Genomic DNA, 16859 nt, shown 5'->3' with positions numbered 1-16859 from the left:
TTCTCTGGTTTACATAATTAATCTCTGAGCAGCCTGCTCCTTGAACCTTAGGATGATTAGCCTGGCCTCAGGTAGTAAAGGTTAAGATAGGCAGAGCATTCTCATCCTGTCTCCCACATGGTCCATTATGTGGTTTTTACGTGGTCTGACTCAATCCTCTTACCGCCTTTTCAAACCACTCCACAAAAAGAGGAAGTGGATAGATAATATTCCCAGAACAGCAGGTTGGAATACCATAAAACAAAGATGCTATACAGGGGGAGGGAATTTATTTTCATAATCAGAATACTTTATTAATCCCTAAAGAAATTATGTGGTTACATGTGGTTTTCTGGGACAGCTTACACATGAAGTATATAGAAAACCCTAAAATATTAAGACTTCATGGTCTATTGTCCTCTCTGTTCCTTCTTAGAAAGCTTCAAGACCAAAAACCAAAAGCTGAGGTGTAGATGCTTTAGATGGAGACTCTATAGGCAGCCTGATGTAGAGGTAATGGCACATGAAAGCCCCTATAAAGAGTGACCACTTCTTATAGAAGAGGGAACGGACTTTGGATGATGGTGGTGAAGTTTGCTTAAGCCTTTTGATTTCACAGAAATTTGAAAACATCAACTGTGATCCAGTCAAAATATATAGATATATATGTGTGTGACTGAAACAAATAACTACCCTATCAAACATGCAGCATAAACTGCATCATCAGTTGTGAACAAAGACACAGATAGACAGGTGCAAAAATCACAGAGGAGGTGTCTTTCCTATTAAACGTCTGCGCCCACCATCCATATTTAGTGCATTGAATTGGAGTGTCTCTGACACAAGTCTGTGCAGTCACAAAAACAGACAGCCATGCAAACATCTGCAAAGACCCTGGCAGTCACCAGCTAACAAAGAATTTTGCCTACTCAGGCACACTCACTTCATGTGAACCAAAGGTTTGAATTTGCTGGTGAAGAGAGGAAATGAGTTCACCACCAGATTACCATCTGGCAGCGCGTCAGCTCACACGGGTGACTTTGTGATTCTGATTGTTTATCATGATTTTATCAGGAAGACTAAAGAAAGCAAAACAATCAGAGCGCTCATCTGCAAACCGAGGAATTTTAAAACAAAACTGTCTGAATGACATCATGAACTCAAGACTCAATGGGAAGATTACTAAATAAGAGTTCTAACTTTTATGACCTGAAACCTTGATTGTAGCAAAATGAGTTATAGATTCCCTTCTGTAATCACGCATCCATCAGACAGTAGAGTCACTTGGAAAAACCCCATAAGATGATGAACGTGACTTCTAGAAGCTGTAAGTCAGAGTCAAAAGGACTCAGAGACTTGGAAAATCACCAGCAGAGACAAGAGAACAGACACAGTAGTGTCCCTTTAAGAAGACACATTGCAGGTCAGAAGCACAGGTGGTTGATACTTCCTTCTGGCTAATCCCTGCCCACAGTTTCCTGCCCAAAAACAATTCAAGTTTTAGTTACAAATACAGGCATCCATCTGCACAGATGTATTTGGGAAAGTTGCTAAATTATTGCCCTCTTGCTTTTGGTTCATTTGCAACTTGACCCAAAAGCTGCAGAAACAGTCCTGTTTTGTCATGTGACTAATCTAGTCAACCTTACATGACAAGGTAGAGAAGAACAATGCCCAAAATGAACCCAGAATGGACCATTAGCTTTAACAGCCTGTGTCCCTTTAATTAAAAAAGAAAGAAAAAAAAGGACTAGCATGATTGGACAGATACTTGAGTACCTGACAAGGATTTCATAGCTCCTCCCTTTTACAGTGTTGTAGGCCCCAACCAATAGGAGAGCAACAAGTAAACATCTCCTGGCTAGCTGGATAACACCACGTGACCTCACAGGGGCTGAAGCAACTCTTCCTTGTTAAGAATGTAACACTGACAGGATAAACATTAATATATAATGTGATGTTCACAGTAAAACTGAAGTACAACAGAATCCAGTTGATGTCAGCTGATAAAATCAGGCTCATTTATTTCCTAGATTACTGCTAACCTATGATAATTGCTAACTTAACTGCATTGTCAAAGAAATGTTTGAATCACCTGCAAAATGGTACAAAATAAGGTGTTAGTTTTTCTCAGTGACAGCATCTACCCCAGTTAAAGTTAAAACTCATATTGCTTTGTTACCAGATATGAATAATTGTGTAATTACCTCATCATTACTTAACACGTCTCTCTGAGCAAAGCTGATCCTTATCCTAACAAAGCAGCAAGTTTATTCTGAGACTCAAAATTAAATGACAGTCAGACAATTGAACTGCATGTTTTAGATTAAATTTATTTCTATTTTCAACCTACAATGTTTTACATTAGCTACACACTTCCACAATGTATTTTACAGCAATTTTGGACTATGCTCAATTGCTAAGTGAGAAAAGTTATGGAACAACAAACTGCAGATGATAAAACAAGCACAAATTAGTTTACATTTTATCAATGAAAGAAAACATCTTTAGATAAACTACACACAACTAATTTTATGGACGCTGAATATGCAGAGACAGCATATTACTTTAACAGTAAACCTAAACCACATGACTAGGGGACATCTGATAAAAGGATTAACTCAGTATCTTGTCTGGATCTGTACTGTAGTCTCCTACTCCACTGCTCAGTACTCTGCTCTGAGTAAGGGTTTCAACCTGATACCTTGTGCCCTCCAAGAACTGGTCAGTCACAGAGTTGCTTGAATCAGAGCCAGACTGTGGTTCAGAACCAGGATCAGGGTCAACATCACAGCGAGAGCTGGAATCCAAGCCACTGCCAGTGCCAGTGCCAGGTTTAAGACTGCAGATGTCAAGGTCAGACTCCTCAGAACAGAATGCCTGATTTGTCTCCAAGCTTTCGCCAGGAGATTCTTCTTCTTTCGTGTCTGAGTCAGGAGTCTGCCCCTTGGTCTTGAGCCTCCTGCGGCTGATCAACTTCTGCAACTGTAACTTGTTGGTGAAGAAAATAGTACGCCACCCCACTTCTACTGCCAGAGATGCCACCTCAGCCGAAACGGTGTTGCAATGCCGATGCACCGCCTGTTCCCAAAACTCCTCTGATCCACACAGCTGAAGACCAGGCATAACAAAATATGTTGTGTGTTGAGCATAAGAGACAGTAAAAACAATAGAGGCAGGGGTGCACATAAGTGGTCCGCAGGTGCGCATTCCCTGTCAAAATAAAAGACGTGCACCAGATAAGAAGTTGCAACGCGCGTTTAATGTTCAGACATTTGTTTAGTACTCTTAAAGATGTCGAAAAAGCAAACTCCTTTAAGCAATTACTTTGGTGTTCCTCCACCTCCAAAGAAATGTCAGAAGGAGTCCGAACCGGAAAAGAAGCGTGTATTCTCGGAAAAGTGGTTGCAGGAGGTGAGCTGGCTTCAAACAAATGATGAACGCGCAGAGATGTGGTGCAGAATGTGGCGTGAAAATCCCACTCTAGCGGACAAAAACAGTGCCTTTTACATGTACACGAACGCGCGTTGCAACTTCTTATCTAGTGCGTGTCTTTTATTTTGACAGCGAATGTGCACCTGCGGACCACTTATGTGCACCCCTGAATATAGGAATAAAATGCAACATCAGTTTAAGACCTGATGATTTATTACAGCAGAAGACAAAATGTGCAAGGGTAAACAGATGTCACATTTAATATCCAATGATGCAGTTTATTTTTGGCAGCAAGTTTATTTGCATGTTTATTAAACTCACCTTTCTGAACCTGCGTGATGTTCGTCCCAGCTGACCCACATCCTCAAGCTCCAGATAATTTATTATCCGCAGAAGTAAGGAATCAGACAAGTGCTCCAGATAATCATAATGGCCTCGGCACAAAGCTGTGGTGTACTCTAAGATTCGAAGGCCGAAAACCATGCGGACCTCACCTAGAAAGAAGCCTCTATTTGTCATCCATATACAAGCATTAAGGTTGTTTTCACATACAGTAAATACAGTGTATGATATATATTTGCTTATGTTGGTAAACAGGCTATAGACAACAGGATTTACAAAAGGGTTACATATAAAACAGAGAAATTACCTGTTTTTATAACTACTCTGCGTTCCACATTATAATCAATCCAGTTCTTTTGGGACACTCACACAAATATCTTTTTAGAACTGTTCTGTTATTTGTTATGAGCAATTTCTTCTGCCCTCTTGAAAAAAACAAGACTTTTTTCTTTTTTTTTCTTTTGGCAGACAATCGCTTTTGTGGCACAACACCATCATCCTGGTGTTGCTGACTGACTGAGCCAATGTTAACAAATTTGCTTGGCCTGTGCTGTTCCTGCAATGATAATTCAAACACGCAAAAAATCTCTAGTAACCCTAACTACAAAAACTCCCTGTAGGAAAAGCACCATTACCATCTGTTGTGTTTAAGTTCTAACCTGTCAGTATGGCAACAACTTTTTTTTACACCTGTGTGTGTGTCTTTTTTTTCCCACTGTTAAAAGTCTTTAATGAACATGACCAAGTTCAGTCATAAGATGCATATTTTCCATTGTGTTTACCTTTCTTTACTTAAGGAAAAAGCTAATAGGTTAGCTATATTTATGTGATGTACTTTATGATTTATGTGATCAGGCCTTACTGTGCAGCCAAGTGTCATCCAAGAAGTCCTCATGGGATTGCTTCAGCTCCCCTGGCTTGGAGTACCTGTCTACAATTCTTGGAGATATCTTCCACCATCTCCATATCACCTGGGAATAGCAGGTCAAAGTATGACTTATGATCGTGATATTTACAACCACCATTTTTCCATTTTTATAGACATACAACTCTACGGTATTTACATATAATAAGTAAAACAATTTGAGTAAAACAATTCAGAAACACATACTGAACAGTTAGGTGAGGGGCCCATGGGCCAGTTCTGCTGTAAAGAGGGATAATCCTTTTTCTATTGTACTGTATACTATTATGTCCCGAGTAGAAAAGCAAAGCAATGCAGTAAAAACAACACCTATTCAGACATCTGTACATTTTAATGCAGGAGTGTCGTGTTTTACATTGTGAGCCACATACAGTGCACTTTGATTTTGATCTTGATCGGCCGGACCAGTGAAACTCCCCTTTCAGTCATTGTAAATAAATTTAACTTCATATTTAATCCCTGGGATACGTTAATACAAGAAGAATACGTGCAATTTCAACAGTACATCTCGGTTAACACAATATTTTTTCAGAAATTAATTAAATAACAAAAAAAAAAAACAAAAACGGGAACATTGCTGTTGGACTAGAAGGGCTTTATCAGGAGAAATAGAAAAAGTTGTAAACGTATGCAAATTAAGTCAAAAGTCCAACATGTATGTGTCCCTTCACTTATTCCAAAGCTGTCCAGTGGGCCTAATTTGAGTTTTCGTCTTGGCCGATTCTGGTCTCCGGTCCTTATGTTTGACATCCCTGTTTTACCTTGTAGGTTGTAACTTGCTGTTAATAAGTAGCAAACAGGTGAGGATGCTAAACCGATAGAGTTGCTAATGTTAATTTAAGTTTATTGGCTACAGCTAAGTTAGCTAACCGTCGTTATAACCTTAACTGAACGTTTATTCTTGCCACGAAGTCGCTACATGGGCGCAAACGGCTTCTTAGAAAATAGAAAATTAAGCAAAATTTTAATGAGCATTAGCCCTTATCAAAGCTGACATTACTTACATCTGACTTAGTGACAGAAAAATGATAAAAGCTCTGAATGGGTGCAGGTCCCCGTCCAGAGACTTCAAACAAGGGGTCTGTTAGAAGGGACGCCATGTCAGTTTATATGTTGGCATGGCAACGGAACTTTGCCAAACGGTCTAAGCAACCGAGAGCAAAAAAGCGTTTCGCTTCATGTTAAACAAAATTTAAATGACTTAAAGAAACCTTAGTATAAACTTAGCTGCTTAAACATTTTTGCTCAAAAAAACTAAAACTAAAAACTGGACTTTATTACACTCTACAAACAAGAAATTAGTAAATCATCAAAGGTTTCAGAGACTTATTAAAACAGTCCTACATGTTTTAGTATCAAATAAATAAGACACAATTTCTAGTTAAAAATCTTTTTAATTTATTTATACATATATTTATATATGTACACATATACTTACCTAGTCTTGTAAAAACAAGAAACACATTGTCAAATTCATTGTTAGTCATAAGCAGTACAACTGAGACCCTCCAGAGTCGCAGTAATGATCCAGTAATGTAGTAGTCCCTGATTTAATGTTCTTTTCTTTTGCCTCATTCCAAAGCAAACTTGGTCACTTATATCCTTATTAATCTCCTTATTCTGTCCTTCTCTCCAAAAGCTTTTCAAAAAACAAGGCAAAGAAGAGGACAGATACTGAGGGAGTGCGCTGAATAGCTTACAGGGTTGTTTTTTTTTACTTTGTATATTGTATATGTTTGCCTAGGCAGGCTCTGGTAAACCTGTCAATAGGACAAGTCATCTATGTTCATGTGAACAACTCTGTTTTGTTTTTTGAGGTAACCATTCTGGATCACACCCACACGCCAAAGCTTTCATTAACAGTCTTTCTTTTTCTCTTTACAATATTCCTAAAATATAATATCTGAAGCATCTCCTCTGACATATTCCACCTGCGGTAGTGAGGTTGCGAGAGTATACTAAATATTTTATCAATTAGGTAAAGTAACAGAAACAAGAAGTACTTAATTAAAGGCCTTTTGTGCTCTAGCAGACATGCCTGTCTTTTTATCCTTTCAGCTGTAAACATCTTGAGTTGTCTGCCGGCCCAATTAACTAAAGACTTGCACTTAGTTTCAAACTAAAATTTAGGCCATACTTTTGACTAATAGTGTAGGATCACTGCTGTGCCCCATTAACCTGTGTGAGATGTTACTTTAAATTAAAAAGACGCTGCTGCTCTGGGTATACAGGCAACATTTGTTTCTTACGGACTGCACTCTGGATCTGCATGTTAAAAGGAAACACCTTAGTGCCAGTATAGTAGCAGTAAGCTAGAATAAAGAGATATCCCTTTTGAAAAAGAAGCACCTGCATCAAGTACAGATCATGGACTTAAATGGAACCCTGTTAATAGTCTTAAAATGTATACCCTTACCTTACCCTACATAGATAGTGTGTAGTGGGTTTTTTTTTTTGTTTTTTTCCACAAGGTGTCTGTATACTCACCTTTGTTAATTCAGTCCTTGTTATACATATACATGTACTTAATTGTGATTACAAATGGTGATATGCACAGAGCGTACAGTTATAAACAAAAAAATAAAATCATATAATGTATATAATCAAACAGTACATTTGCCCTCATAACAGTCCCTTAGTCTTCAATAAAGTCCTTTGCAGTCCTTCATAGTGTTGTAAACTTTTTTTATAAAGAAAAAAAAATGTAAGTCTTTTTTAGAAATGTACTGCCACTTGTGACTGAACGGGTGCCTTGAATATGTGCTGCATGCTGCCCTCTGGTGGAGAGGACCAGGAGCTGTGCTACAGGAAAGGGTTGGTGGATGAACCCCCTGAAGGGAATGGCCCGGCTGGTGCTCCTGCCTGAAATATGAGAGAGTCCAAAAACATTGCTGATTTGAGAAAATTGAGTCTTTCAGAAAAACCAATCAGGCCATTTTTAATTAGTGTGACAGCTTTTTGAGAACGCAATACATGCTCACCACAAATGGGTTATTGGACATGCCAGGGACAGCTATGGGCTGCCCAAATGGTGTGATCGAGGGCTTGTTCTGACCGTAGACTGGGTATCCAGGGCCTGGGGGAATACAAAAGGTAAAGGGGTTTAAATGTGTTTGGGACTGCTCTGTCCAGCACTCTGCAGAGCCAGTATTTTCCTTTTATTTTATTACAACAGTTATATCATCATGCCATAAAGATAAGAACATAAAGACATAAAGACAACCACTTTACAATGACTTAATGACAAGAGTCAAACCTTTAAAAATTCTACGGGAGTCTAAAAAAATTAAATTGCAAAGAAAGCCGCGGCCTGGCATGCTGGATTGCATTCAGGTGTAAACAGAGCCTTATGACTTTTATTTATTGTCATCATTCTGGACTACAGCAGACCTTAAAGCTTTGTACACTAAATGCAATCTTTTATCACTGTGCAGTAGCTGCCACTGCTAGGCTGCACTTTAATTTGAGGCAGCAAGGCTTCAACTTAATTCTTAATGCAGAGAGCTGTTATGTAAATAAGAACAAAAAAAGAAAAGCATGCAAAAAAAAAACCTTTAAATTAATGGCCGCCACTGCACAGACGCTTAGGGTAAGAGGACGGAGGGATGTGGAAGACCACTAACCATTAGACTGAGGGTGATAGGCCCCTGGCTGAGAGTAAGGGATGGGGGCCTGACCAGGGAATTGCTGCTGGAAGTTTCCGCTGAAACTGGTGGGGAGGCAGTAGGAAGACGCATTCCCAAAGCCTGCAGGCATGCTCATAGAGCCAGTACCAAACGAGGCTACGAGACACACACAGCATGTGTGCACGGTCAGTGTACACGCATACCCACAACACACACACACAAGGAGTAAATTCTAGATACTTTGGCAAATCACAAAGCTAATAGGCAATGTAACTGAGTTACATCAAAGTAACACAAATGTCTAAGTAAAACAGAAACATTTATAGTGAAGTACGTTAAACTCTAAGTGCGTACACACCTGCAGCTGGAGCTCTGCCATTGGTCTGGAAAGGGTTGGTGGCCATTTCTGGAGGAATGGCTCCAGCAACGAAAGGATTTGTGGATGGGACGGCTAGATGGAAAACAGCCATAAAATGAGTGTTTAAGCTAAATGAACAAGACGTAAATGTTTTTTATTTCTGTATGCATCATTGTAGTAGTGAGCACCATGAGCACCTCCAAAGCCAGGTTGCATACTGGGTAACACAGGCGGGTTTTGAGCTGGCGATGAACCCAGTGCTGGTCCAAATATGTTCCTGTAAAAAACATGATGCCACTGAATGTTTAATAAAGGATACGAAAGGCATTACCAGCCTTTTTAACATACACTTGTGCATCCGCATCAAGTGTTCATCACACTGATAAATACACTTATCAAATTAATGTATACTCTTCTAATACTTTTCAGAGTGTTTTCAGCTTAGCAGAGAGGCCACATGAACAAATTCACTGTTCCTGGTAAATCTCACTGTGTGTGTGTGTGTGTGTGTGTGTGTGTGTGTGTGTGTGTGTCACTTTCTCACCCTTGCACATTGCTGCTTGTGGAGGCAGAGAAGCTGAGCTCGTTGTCTAACTCAGCCAGAGCAGCATAGCGGTCCTCTCTTTGGCTCCCTGTCTGACACTGGGCAGTGGCAGCACTAGACACTGACGGAATTGGCACTCCTCCCCCTTTCAACAAATATTAACATCAATAAAAGAACTAATCAAACATCAAGTGCCACATGCATAAACACACACACCCAAATAATTAAAAGGATCAAGAGCAATTCTCTCGCTAGGAACCTCCCTTCGCTGTCCTTAAGGGATGTCATAAGGCGCACTGTTGATTTTTGAGAAAATGAAAGGATTTTAGGCCGTCATGTCGTTAGCACGGTTAGCTCGTTAACACGTTAACACATTGACGCCGTCCAGCCCCACGCACGGGGCGATCCGCGGTAACTCGTTAACGGAGATTTGCCGTGTCCATCTTGTCGTTGCCTGCAGGTGAAGCGATGGGGGAGGGGGAGTTGTGTTCAGTGAAGGAGAGGCGAGGCCCAATAACGTTGCATAGAGACAAAAGTGGACGAAAGCGAGGCAAACTTGTGGCTCCACAAGTATAATTATAACGTAACATATATATACTATATCGATATAAACGATATTGTCACATCTTATATCTCGTATGAAAATATATCGATATTTTTTAAAAACTCGATATATCGCCCAGTCCTACTACCACCTATGCAAGAATCACATGAAAGAGTATGGACAGAGTTTACGGATGAGAAGCAAAAAAAGAGCTGTCATGTGCTCAAAATAAACCTTAGATTCAAACGTTAGAACAGCCTTTTCCCCACAGCACACTGTGCGATATGACCAAAATCTCATATCCCGATATAAAACATCTATGTCCGATAACGATATAAATCACTAAAATTTAACATTTTCTGTAAATTCTGTGAATCTCGGGTAGCTGAAGTCTTTCTAGCTGGGCGTCGTGTATCTGGAGTCGAGTGTTTTACCGATGCATGAAACTACACATTTTCAGACATAGGTTGTAACGGCCGCCGTTTTCTTTGCGGCGTGCTGCAGGTTAAAGCCTGTTCTAACGTTTGAGTCTAAGGTTTATTTTTTAGCACCTGACGGCTCTTTTTTGCTTCTCGTCGGTAAATGTGCGTCCGTTACAACTTAAATCTAAAAATATATAGTTTCATGCATCAGTCAAAACACTCGACTCCAGGTACGCCACGCTCAGCTGAAAACACTTCACACAAGTCAAGTTGCCCGAGATTCAGAGAATTTACAGAAAAAGCACTATTTTGTGATATATATCATTATCGGGATGAGAAATGTCTCATATTGGGATATGAGACTTTGGTCCTAGTGGACAATAAGGGACATCGTTTTAAGTCTGGGGGGAAAACGGGCTATATTCTTGTCTAATAACATGTCATCTTGAATAAAAACTGAGGTTGTTTCTGGGACACCTCGCATTATACCAACCTGAACACTAAGATGTTAGAAGCTCGTCAACAACAGTTCTGTCTCTTCTGTGAGGTTAAACAACACAAGCTCTCCACAAACTGTTTAGTTTTTTCTGCCCCTCAGCTGTGATGTTGCCAGTTTTTCTGGCTGGAACGCTCACATGGAGCAGACAGACGGTATTTTACATACCCGCCCGTCTGTTTACATTCTCTGAATCCTGCCAGCCTGCAGCCTGGTTCCCGATGATATCACACACTTGGTGAAGTGTGTCCAGCAAGCACGACACGAGAAAGGGTTAAGGAAAGGTAGGATTTTATGAGTTTGTAACTCCCTAAGCTGAAACGATGGCCATGGTAGGAGAGAAAAATATTGTGCAGTCTGAGCCCAGCGTTATACTTTACACACTGGCAATGGTCTGCTAGCGTCCACACGTTGTGCACTATTGTCAGCAAAGGATGGATGCAAGCTCTGTGCAGATGTCATGTACCCTCCAGTTTAGGCTGACCGTTACACTATAGGGCACTGCCTGTGCACGCATCCTCTAAATGGCCTCCAAGCAGACCAGAAAGCAGTACAATAAATACAACTGCTCATCCGAGATAACCATAGCAACAGTAACAAAGACCAACAAAAACCTCGAGCATCCAGAGTGCATTCCTGCATACAGCAGGCTGGCCCAGAGGACACAGCAGGTGAGAGATGAATAAAGAAAAACTGTAGTAAGGGTGCATACATGTGGATAAGATGGAGGGGAAAATGGCAGGGAGGGTGGTACCTGATGAAAAGGACTTTGAGGGAGGTGATGTGCTCTGATGGGATGGAATTGCAGTGTTTCCAAATGCGTCAAAGTTGGCAAAGTTGGTATTTGAATTACCCTGAGGTGCTGCTGCCATACACAAGGGAAAATTAACAACAGACAATGAATGTGGGAATAAAAACAATGGCAGGAGAAAAATGTAAGGGACAATGACAAAACGCAGTGTTCGCATATCTGTATATACTAGTTGGATGTCAATTAAAAAAAACAACAACAACGACAATAACAGTACATGTTATGAGAATCATGAAAGACATCTTACCTGACTGGTTTGGAAAATGTGCAAAGTTGGCAAAGTTGGTAGGGGTGGCAGTTTGAGTGGGTGGAGCAGCAAAAATGTCACCCAGGTCTGAGAGCAAGTCAAATTTCTTCTCCTGAGCAGCGCTCTGAGCTTGGGAACGAGCTAGCCCTGGAGACTGGGTGGTGCAGTCAGGAAAAAATTGTAAAAAAAAAAAAAAAAAAAAAAAATCACACACACAAAAAAAACAAGACTTTTCTTCAGCTGAAAATTGAATGAGAAAGGAAAAGAGTGGCCGATGGGTTGAAAGAAGCTCTGTGTGCATTCGTCTCACCTGGCGCAGAGGGGTCTTATTGAGCTGCAGGGTTTTGAGGGGTTGGACTTCTGGTGTGCTGCCAGTGCTGCTTGCTGAGGAGCCGGACACAGAAGCCTGAACATTTGCTACTACCCTTGCCTGGTCAGGAGGAACATACCTAAAAATCCAGGGAAGAGCACCAGCACGAAACAAAAGCCATGTTTAGTCCCAGCACACACAGCTTTGATAACATGATGGTCATACTGAAGAGCTATTGGAACATATCATTTTAGGTCTCAAACGAAGCATATGGTCTGATGATTTTCACATATATGGTTTCTGTTACCTTAATTTACTTAGTTATCGTGCTGGATAAATGGTAGGGTTGATGACCCTTGTGACACTAAGTTGGGTAAGTGTTTGAGACAAAGGCAGAAGGACAGTATTTCAAAAGAAGATAAAATTGACCCCGCGCTTTGTACATGAGTATTTGAGAGTTGTGCTTGAAATCCAAAAATTCTGCAGAAGAAGCAGCAAAATGATACAGAAAAAGAAAGCCTTAGACAATGAAGAATGTGCTGCCAAACTCAAACATATGGTTAACCAAGTCCACAGCAACAAAATGGTTTTTGGCAAAGGTAAAGCTCAGCAATCATTTTCTTTGCTGACAGTAACAAGCAAGGACTGAACAAGAACTTTGTGAATTCTTAGCACTCTAAAGTATTTACTACCCAATGTTTGCACACAGTTAAAAAAAAGATATATATAAAAGTGAAATAAAGTATGCAAATATCACTGCTCAAACCTGATAAAACAAATAAAAGGTTATGTTACCATCTCTTCTTTTCATATTTTTCCTGGAGGAACTCTTTTACTTTCTGCGGTTCTCTGAAATCTGGAACGACTGATGTTCTGTCGTCATAGAGGCCCAACCAGATGTGTTTACAGACCTACAGGGGGGCACAGGAATGAAGGGAGTGGGAGGCAAGGAGAGGATAGTGGTGGGGGTGGTGGCACAGCCATGAACGAGGTGAGGGAGAGTAAAGGGAAAAGGGGGGAAGGGGTGGAGAGAAATGTGAGTATATAAAAAAGAGAAAGGAATGCCAATAACTTGAATAAAGAAGGCTACTGCTAAATTAGGACATGATTATCAAAATAATGCTCGACAGTGTAAATGACAGTGCTGAGCGCTTTGCTGTAAAGTGTGCGCGATACCTCGTTGCTGTGTTTCTGTAGGAACTCGATTTCCTGCTGTGTGAATGTGGTCATAGAGATGGACTTCACTCTGTGTGGGGGATTCAGTCCTCGCCTGTGGGTGGAGGAGGTATATGTTGTTAGCTAAAGAACAAAAGAAGCAGGATGCCAACCAGTGCTGTTCGTTTACAAAGAAAAAGCAAACAGAAACACAAACCACAGATGCCTCATTACATCTTCTTGTCAGAGTGAACGCACCCTTGAGTACTTTATAGCCATTTTCACACATGCACAACAGCAGCCCTGGGCTTTTCATATCATTAATAGATGCAGAACACACGTCCCGTGGAGCCAGACATTAAATGCCTTTTAACCCCTCAGCTCCCTGTGCAAAGTCTGTGTGATTTCTCACAGTGCTGATTTACACCAGCGTGAGAAAAGCTGCGCGGAAATGTCCAGTGAAATCACAGGGAGACAGAGTGGTCATCGTGTCTCCTGTCTCTAAGAAGAGCATTTCCAACGCATCTGAAAATGATTTTCTTAGAGACAGGAGGTACATGTAAGGACAACTTTAGAAAGCAGCTTTGTTTGGGACCTGCCAAGCACATCAGACAGACGTTTCTAAAATACAGAACAACAACAAAAAAAGTATGTTTGCACTTAGTATAGTTTTAGGTTCAAATATTAGGATTATAATTGTAAATTCGCTGATATCCTAAACATTACTGACATAGTTTAATTACACGTGACATATATTTATTAGGGATTTCTAGCAGATGCAATAATATCAACATATCAACAAATAATCTGTGTGTAGTCGGCACGTTCTCCCTCTCTGAAATCACTCCAGCTTCCCCCCCACAGTCAGAAGTGATGCAGGAGTTTGTTAATCAGCAATGTTAAACCGTCCATAGGTGTGAATGTGAGTGTGAATGGTTGCTTCTCTCTCTGTATTAGCTCTGTTGCAGACTGGTGACTTGTCTAGGTTGCACCACACCTTTCGCCCCATGACAGCTGGAACTGGCTCCAGCCCACCCTGCCAGCCTGATTTGTTTAAAGGAAAGAATATGGATGGATGGATGGATGAAAAATTAACTGATGGATGGATAATCTGTAAACCCAAACTTACTTTTGGTTTAATGTTTTGAAACAAGAAAGTCCCTGTCCATATTTACCATGGACACATGGAAAAAAAAAGTTCAAACAAATCTCGATCAGCTGATCTGAATCAAGTGCAAAAATCAGTGCAAAATAACTGTGTAGTAACACTAGTGAGTATTCAGGGATTGCGACACATAAATCCAAATGTAAGTTTGTACAAACTGGTTTGTGAACTTTAGCATAAAGAGTAAACATGACCAAAAAAATGTCGTGATTTATTGATTGATTGTGTAGGACAAAGATCACACATTTAAATGCTAAGAGAGAATATATGCACACACACACACACACACACACACACACAATATCAACATAAAAGGAGTAAAACAAGGCTACATTAAAAAAAATACATCCAAATCTGCCTCAAGCAGAACGTCCTCAAACCCAAACTATTGCTGAAGAAAAACAAAATTCATTTAAAACAAACTGAATTCACGTCAACAAAGAGACACTGTCATTGGAAACCAGGATTGATGTAAAAATTGATGTAAACTGCAACTTGACAGACCTTCAACACTTTGTCTAAACATGGGGAAAAGTACAGTAGTTAGTATTTGGTCTGCACATACCAAATCATTGTATAGACCTGTCCACATAGAACAAAGCTCATTTTGAGAAACTGATTATTCATCTAATTATTTCCAGTTGCCAGAAAAAAAAAATGTGAATACCAAGATTTCTTACAGCGACTCCTCATAAATTGTGTTCTTCTGAGTCACAATCATCTACACTCACAATCTGACTAAACTATTAACTCACGAACACATATTTACTCAACACAATGATTCATCACTTGAAGTGCAGACTGTACAAAAAAATTACATGACAAACTCTATAACGAGCAGCAACAACTTCCAACGAACATTTCCTGTAGCTGCTTAACCCTAACCCTAACACAACTACCATATGGCAAAAGGTGGGAGTACACCCTATACAAGTCCCCAGTCTTTTGATATCACTTTTTAGTTGGTGTGCTAATACTTTAACATATTTAAAATCCCATCCGCATTTTGTTTGTTTGTTTGCTTGTTTTTTCCATTTTGGGATGCATATGATGTCAGAGAAACCAGATATACGGTAATATGGTCAGGACAATGTGTGAGTATAGAAGCCCCACCCACCTGCTGTCCAAACCTTCTGTTTGTGAGGAGCTGCCAATTAAAAGAAAATTAGCTTTAAACTTGTTTTAGACAGACTTGTTATAAACTGAAGCCTGGCATAAGACAGACAAGCTTTATGCTGAACTGTCAATCATGCAGAGCTACTCTAATAGAATTTAATAATTGAATACAGGGCTAAAAACTATCATGTCCAATTTAAAGGGTAAGCAGTGGCTGGCAACACCTTGTCTTAAGTAATTACCATGCTGTATACTGATAGCAGGATACGCAGAAATGTTTCCTCAGTATCAGCAACTTAATGGGTGTGGGGGGACAGCATATTGCGCTGATCCGGTTTATTGCCTGAATTGCGATTTCACAATGATTTGACATTATGAGGAAGATGTGGTTCAGTCGCAGTTGCAGGCGACCCACTGGCCCAGCTGCTCTTCAGTTACTTTCCAACTTCAGAGACTCACCCTGCTTCTGCTTATCTGGATGTGTGTGTGTTCTTGCGACAAGCCTTCTCAGAGGTCCAGCTAAAGTTCAACTAGAGGAGGTTCCCCTCCATGACGTGCCGTTTTTGAACCCGGTGGTGAAATATTTGACTGTCAGCCAAAGTTACGAACCCAGCGTTAGGCGTGCTACCCTAGACACACACACACAATCAAGCCACTGACACAGCCCCCTCACTCACCCTGTGTGTTTTGTAATAGCACGTTATCACACTAAAGCAGCGATGTAAACAATCTAATCTGCTAACACCGCCCATCCCAGCCCGACAGCTCCGGGCTGAACCGAAGGTAACGTCTGCGTTACCTGTCCTCACTTTAACACTAGCTAACTAGCTAACGGTACCGCCAAGTCAGCGCCGGTGTCCCCACCGCCGTCCAACCGTGGGACACTAAAGAATAAATACAACACTTTGGCCCAAAAGGACACTCACAAGATCCCGGAGCAGGTGGTACAGACGAAGGAGCCCACTGTCATGTTGACATAGGTCGGGCCGCGTTGGTCGCAGTCGAAGCATTTCCTATTCGCGGGCAGGCTAGTCATTTCCCGGAGCATCTTCAGATGAGTCTCCTCCTGCTTACGCTTCGCACTCGTCGCCATGACCGAAAAACTAAAACGGCTTGTTTTACCTAGGGATGGGGGGAGTTTGGTCAAGGGACGCGGGGCAGGACGGGTGTCTTCAGGACAAACTTGCCGCGTACTACGGCGGTAACTGTGGTCTGAGAGACACCTTGCTGTGAGAGGTCTACGGACCGACTGGCACACTTCTTCTCCTACACGCGAAAAAAGTGAGCCCCAGCAGCTCCTCATCCACCGGCGCCATCTGTTGGTTTGGAATGACGCCTCGTATTGTGGTTTAAAATTAACACTTGCCTTTGGAAGTGCTTCAGA

At 40.9% G+C, this 16859-nt stretch overlaps 2 protein-coding genes across 5 annotated transcripts; both read right to left on the bottom strand.

The window, feature by feature from the left end:
- Positions 1-2772: 2772 nt before the first annotated feature.
- On the bottom strand, positions 2773-5847 carry fbxo36b (F-box protein 36b). The gene is given in 5 exon segments (XM_085254530.1): positions 2773-2964; positions 2967-3090; positions 3736-3908; positions 4619-4727; positions 5686-5847. Coding segments are annotated over 5 exon segments (555 nt in total). The 5' UTR covers positions 5782-5847; the 3' UTR covers positions 2773-2911.
- Positions 5848-6055: 208 nt separating this feature from the next.
- agfg1b (ArfGAP with FG repeats 1b) lies at positions 6056-16803 on the bottom strand. Of its 4 annotated transcripts, none has more exons than XM_085254526.1 (12): positions 16402-16802; positions 13216-13309; positions 12835-12950; positions 12040-12178; positions 11730-11883; positions 11426-11536; positions 9210-9354; positions 8863-8942; positions 8666-8758; positions 8305-8463; positions 7663-7757; positions 6056-7543 (listed from the first exon to the last, which is right to left on the bottom strand). In XM_085254526.1, the coding sequence occupies exons 1-12, from the start codon at positions 16776-16778 to the stop codon at positions 7484-7486; spliced, it is 1623 nt and encodes a 540-aa protein (XP_085110652.1). In that variant the 5' UTR covers positions 16779-16802; the 3' UTR covers positions 6056-7483. The 4 variants fall into 4 exon arrangements, with proteins under 4 accessions (XP_085110652.1, XP_085110653.1, XP_085110655.1 ...); XM_085254527.1 differs by having other exon boundaries at positions 11426-11533; XM_085254529.1 differs by lacking the exon at positions 8305-8463 and having other exon boundaries at positions 16402-16803.
- Positions 16804-16859: the final 56 nt, after the last annotated feature.

This window comes from Mchenga conophoros, linkage group LG18 (assembly GCF_057382185.1).
Source record: "Mchenga conophoros isolate Kocher_MC1m ecotype Shallow Benthic linkage group LG18, M_conophoros_male_GT1.1, whole genome shotgun sequence".
Taxonomy (NCBI): Eukaryota; Metazoa; Chordata; class Actinopteri; order Cichliformes; family Cichlidae; genus Mchenga; species Mchenga conophoros.
Note: the sequence above shows the minus strand (reverse complement) of the source record. Positions and strands in the feature narration are given on the sequence as shown.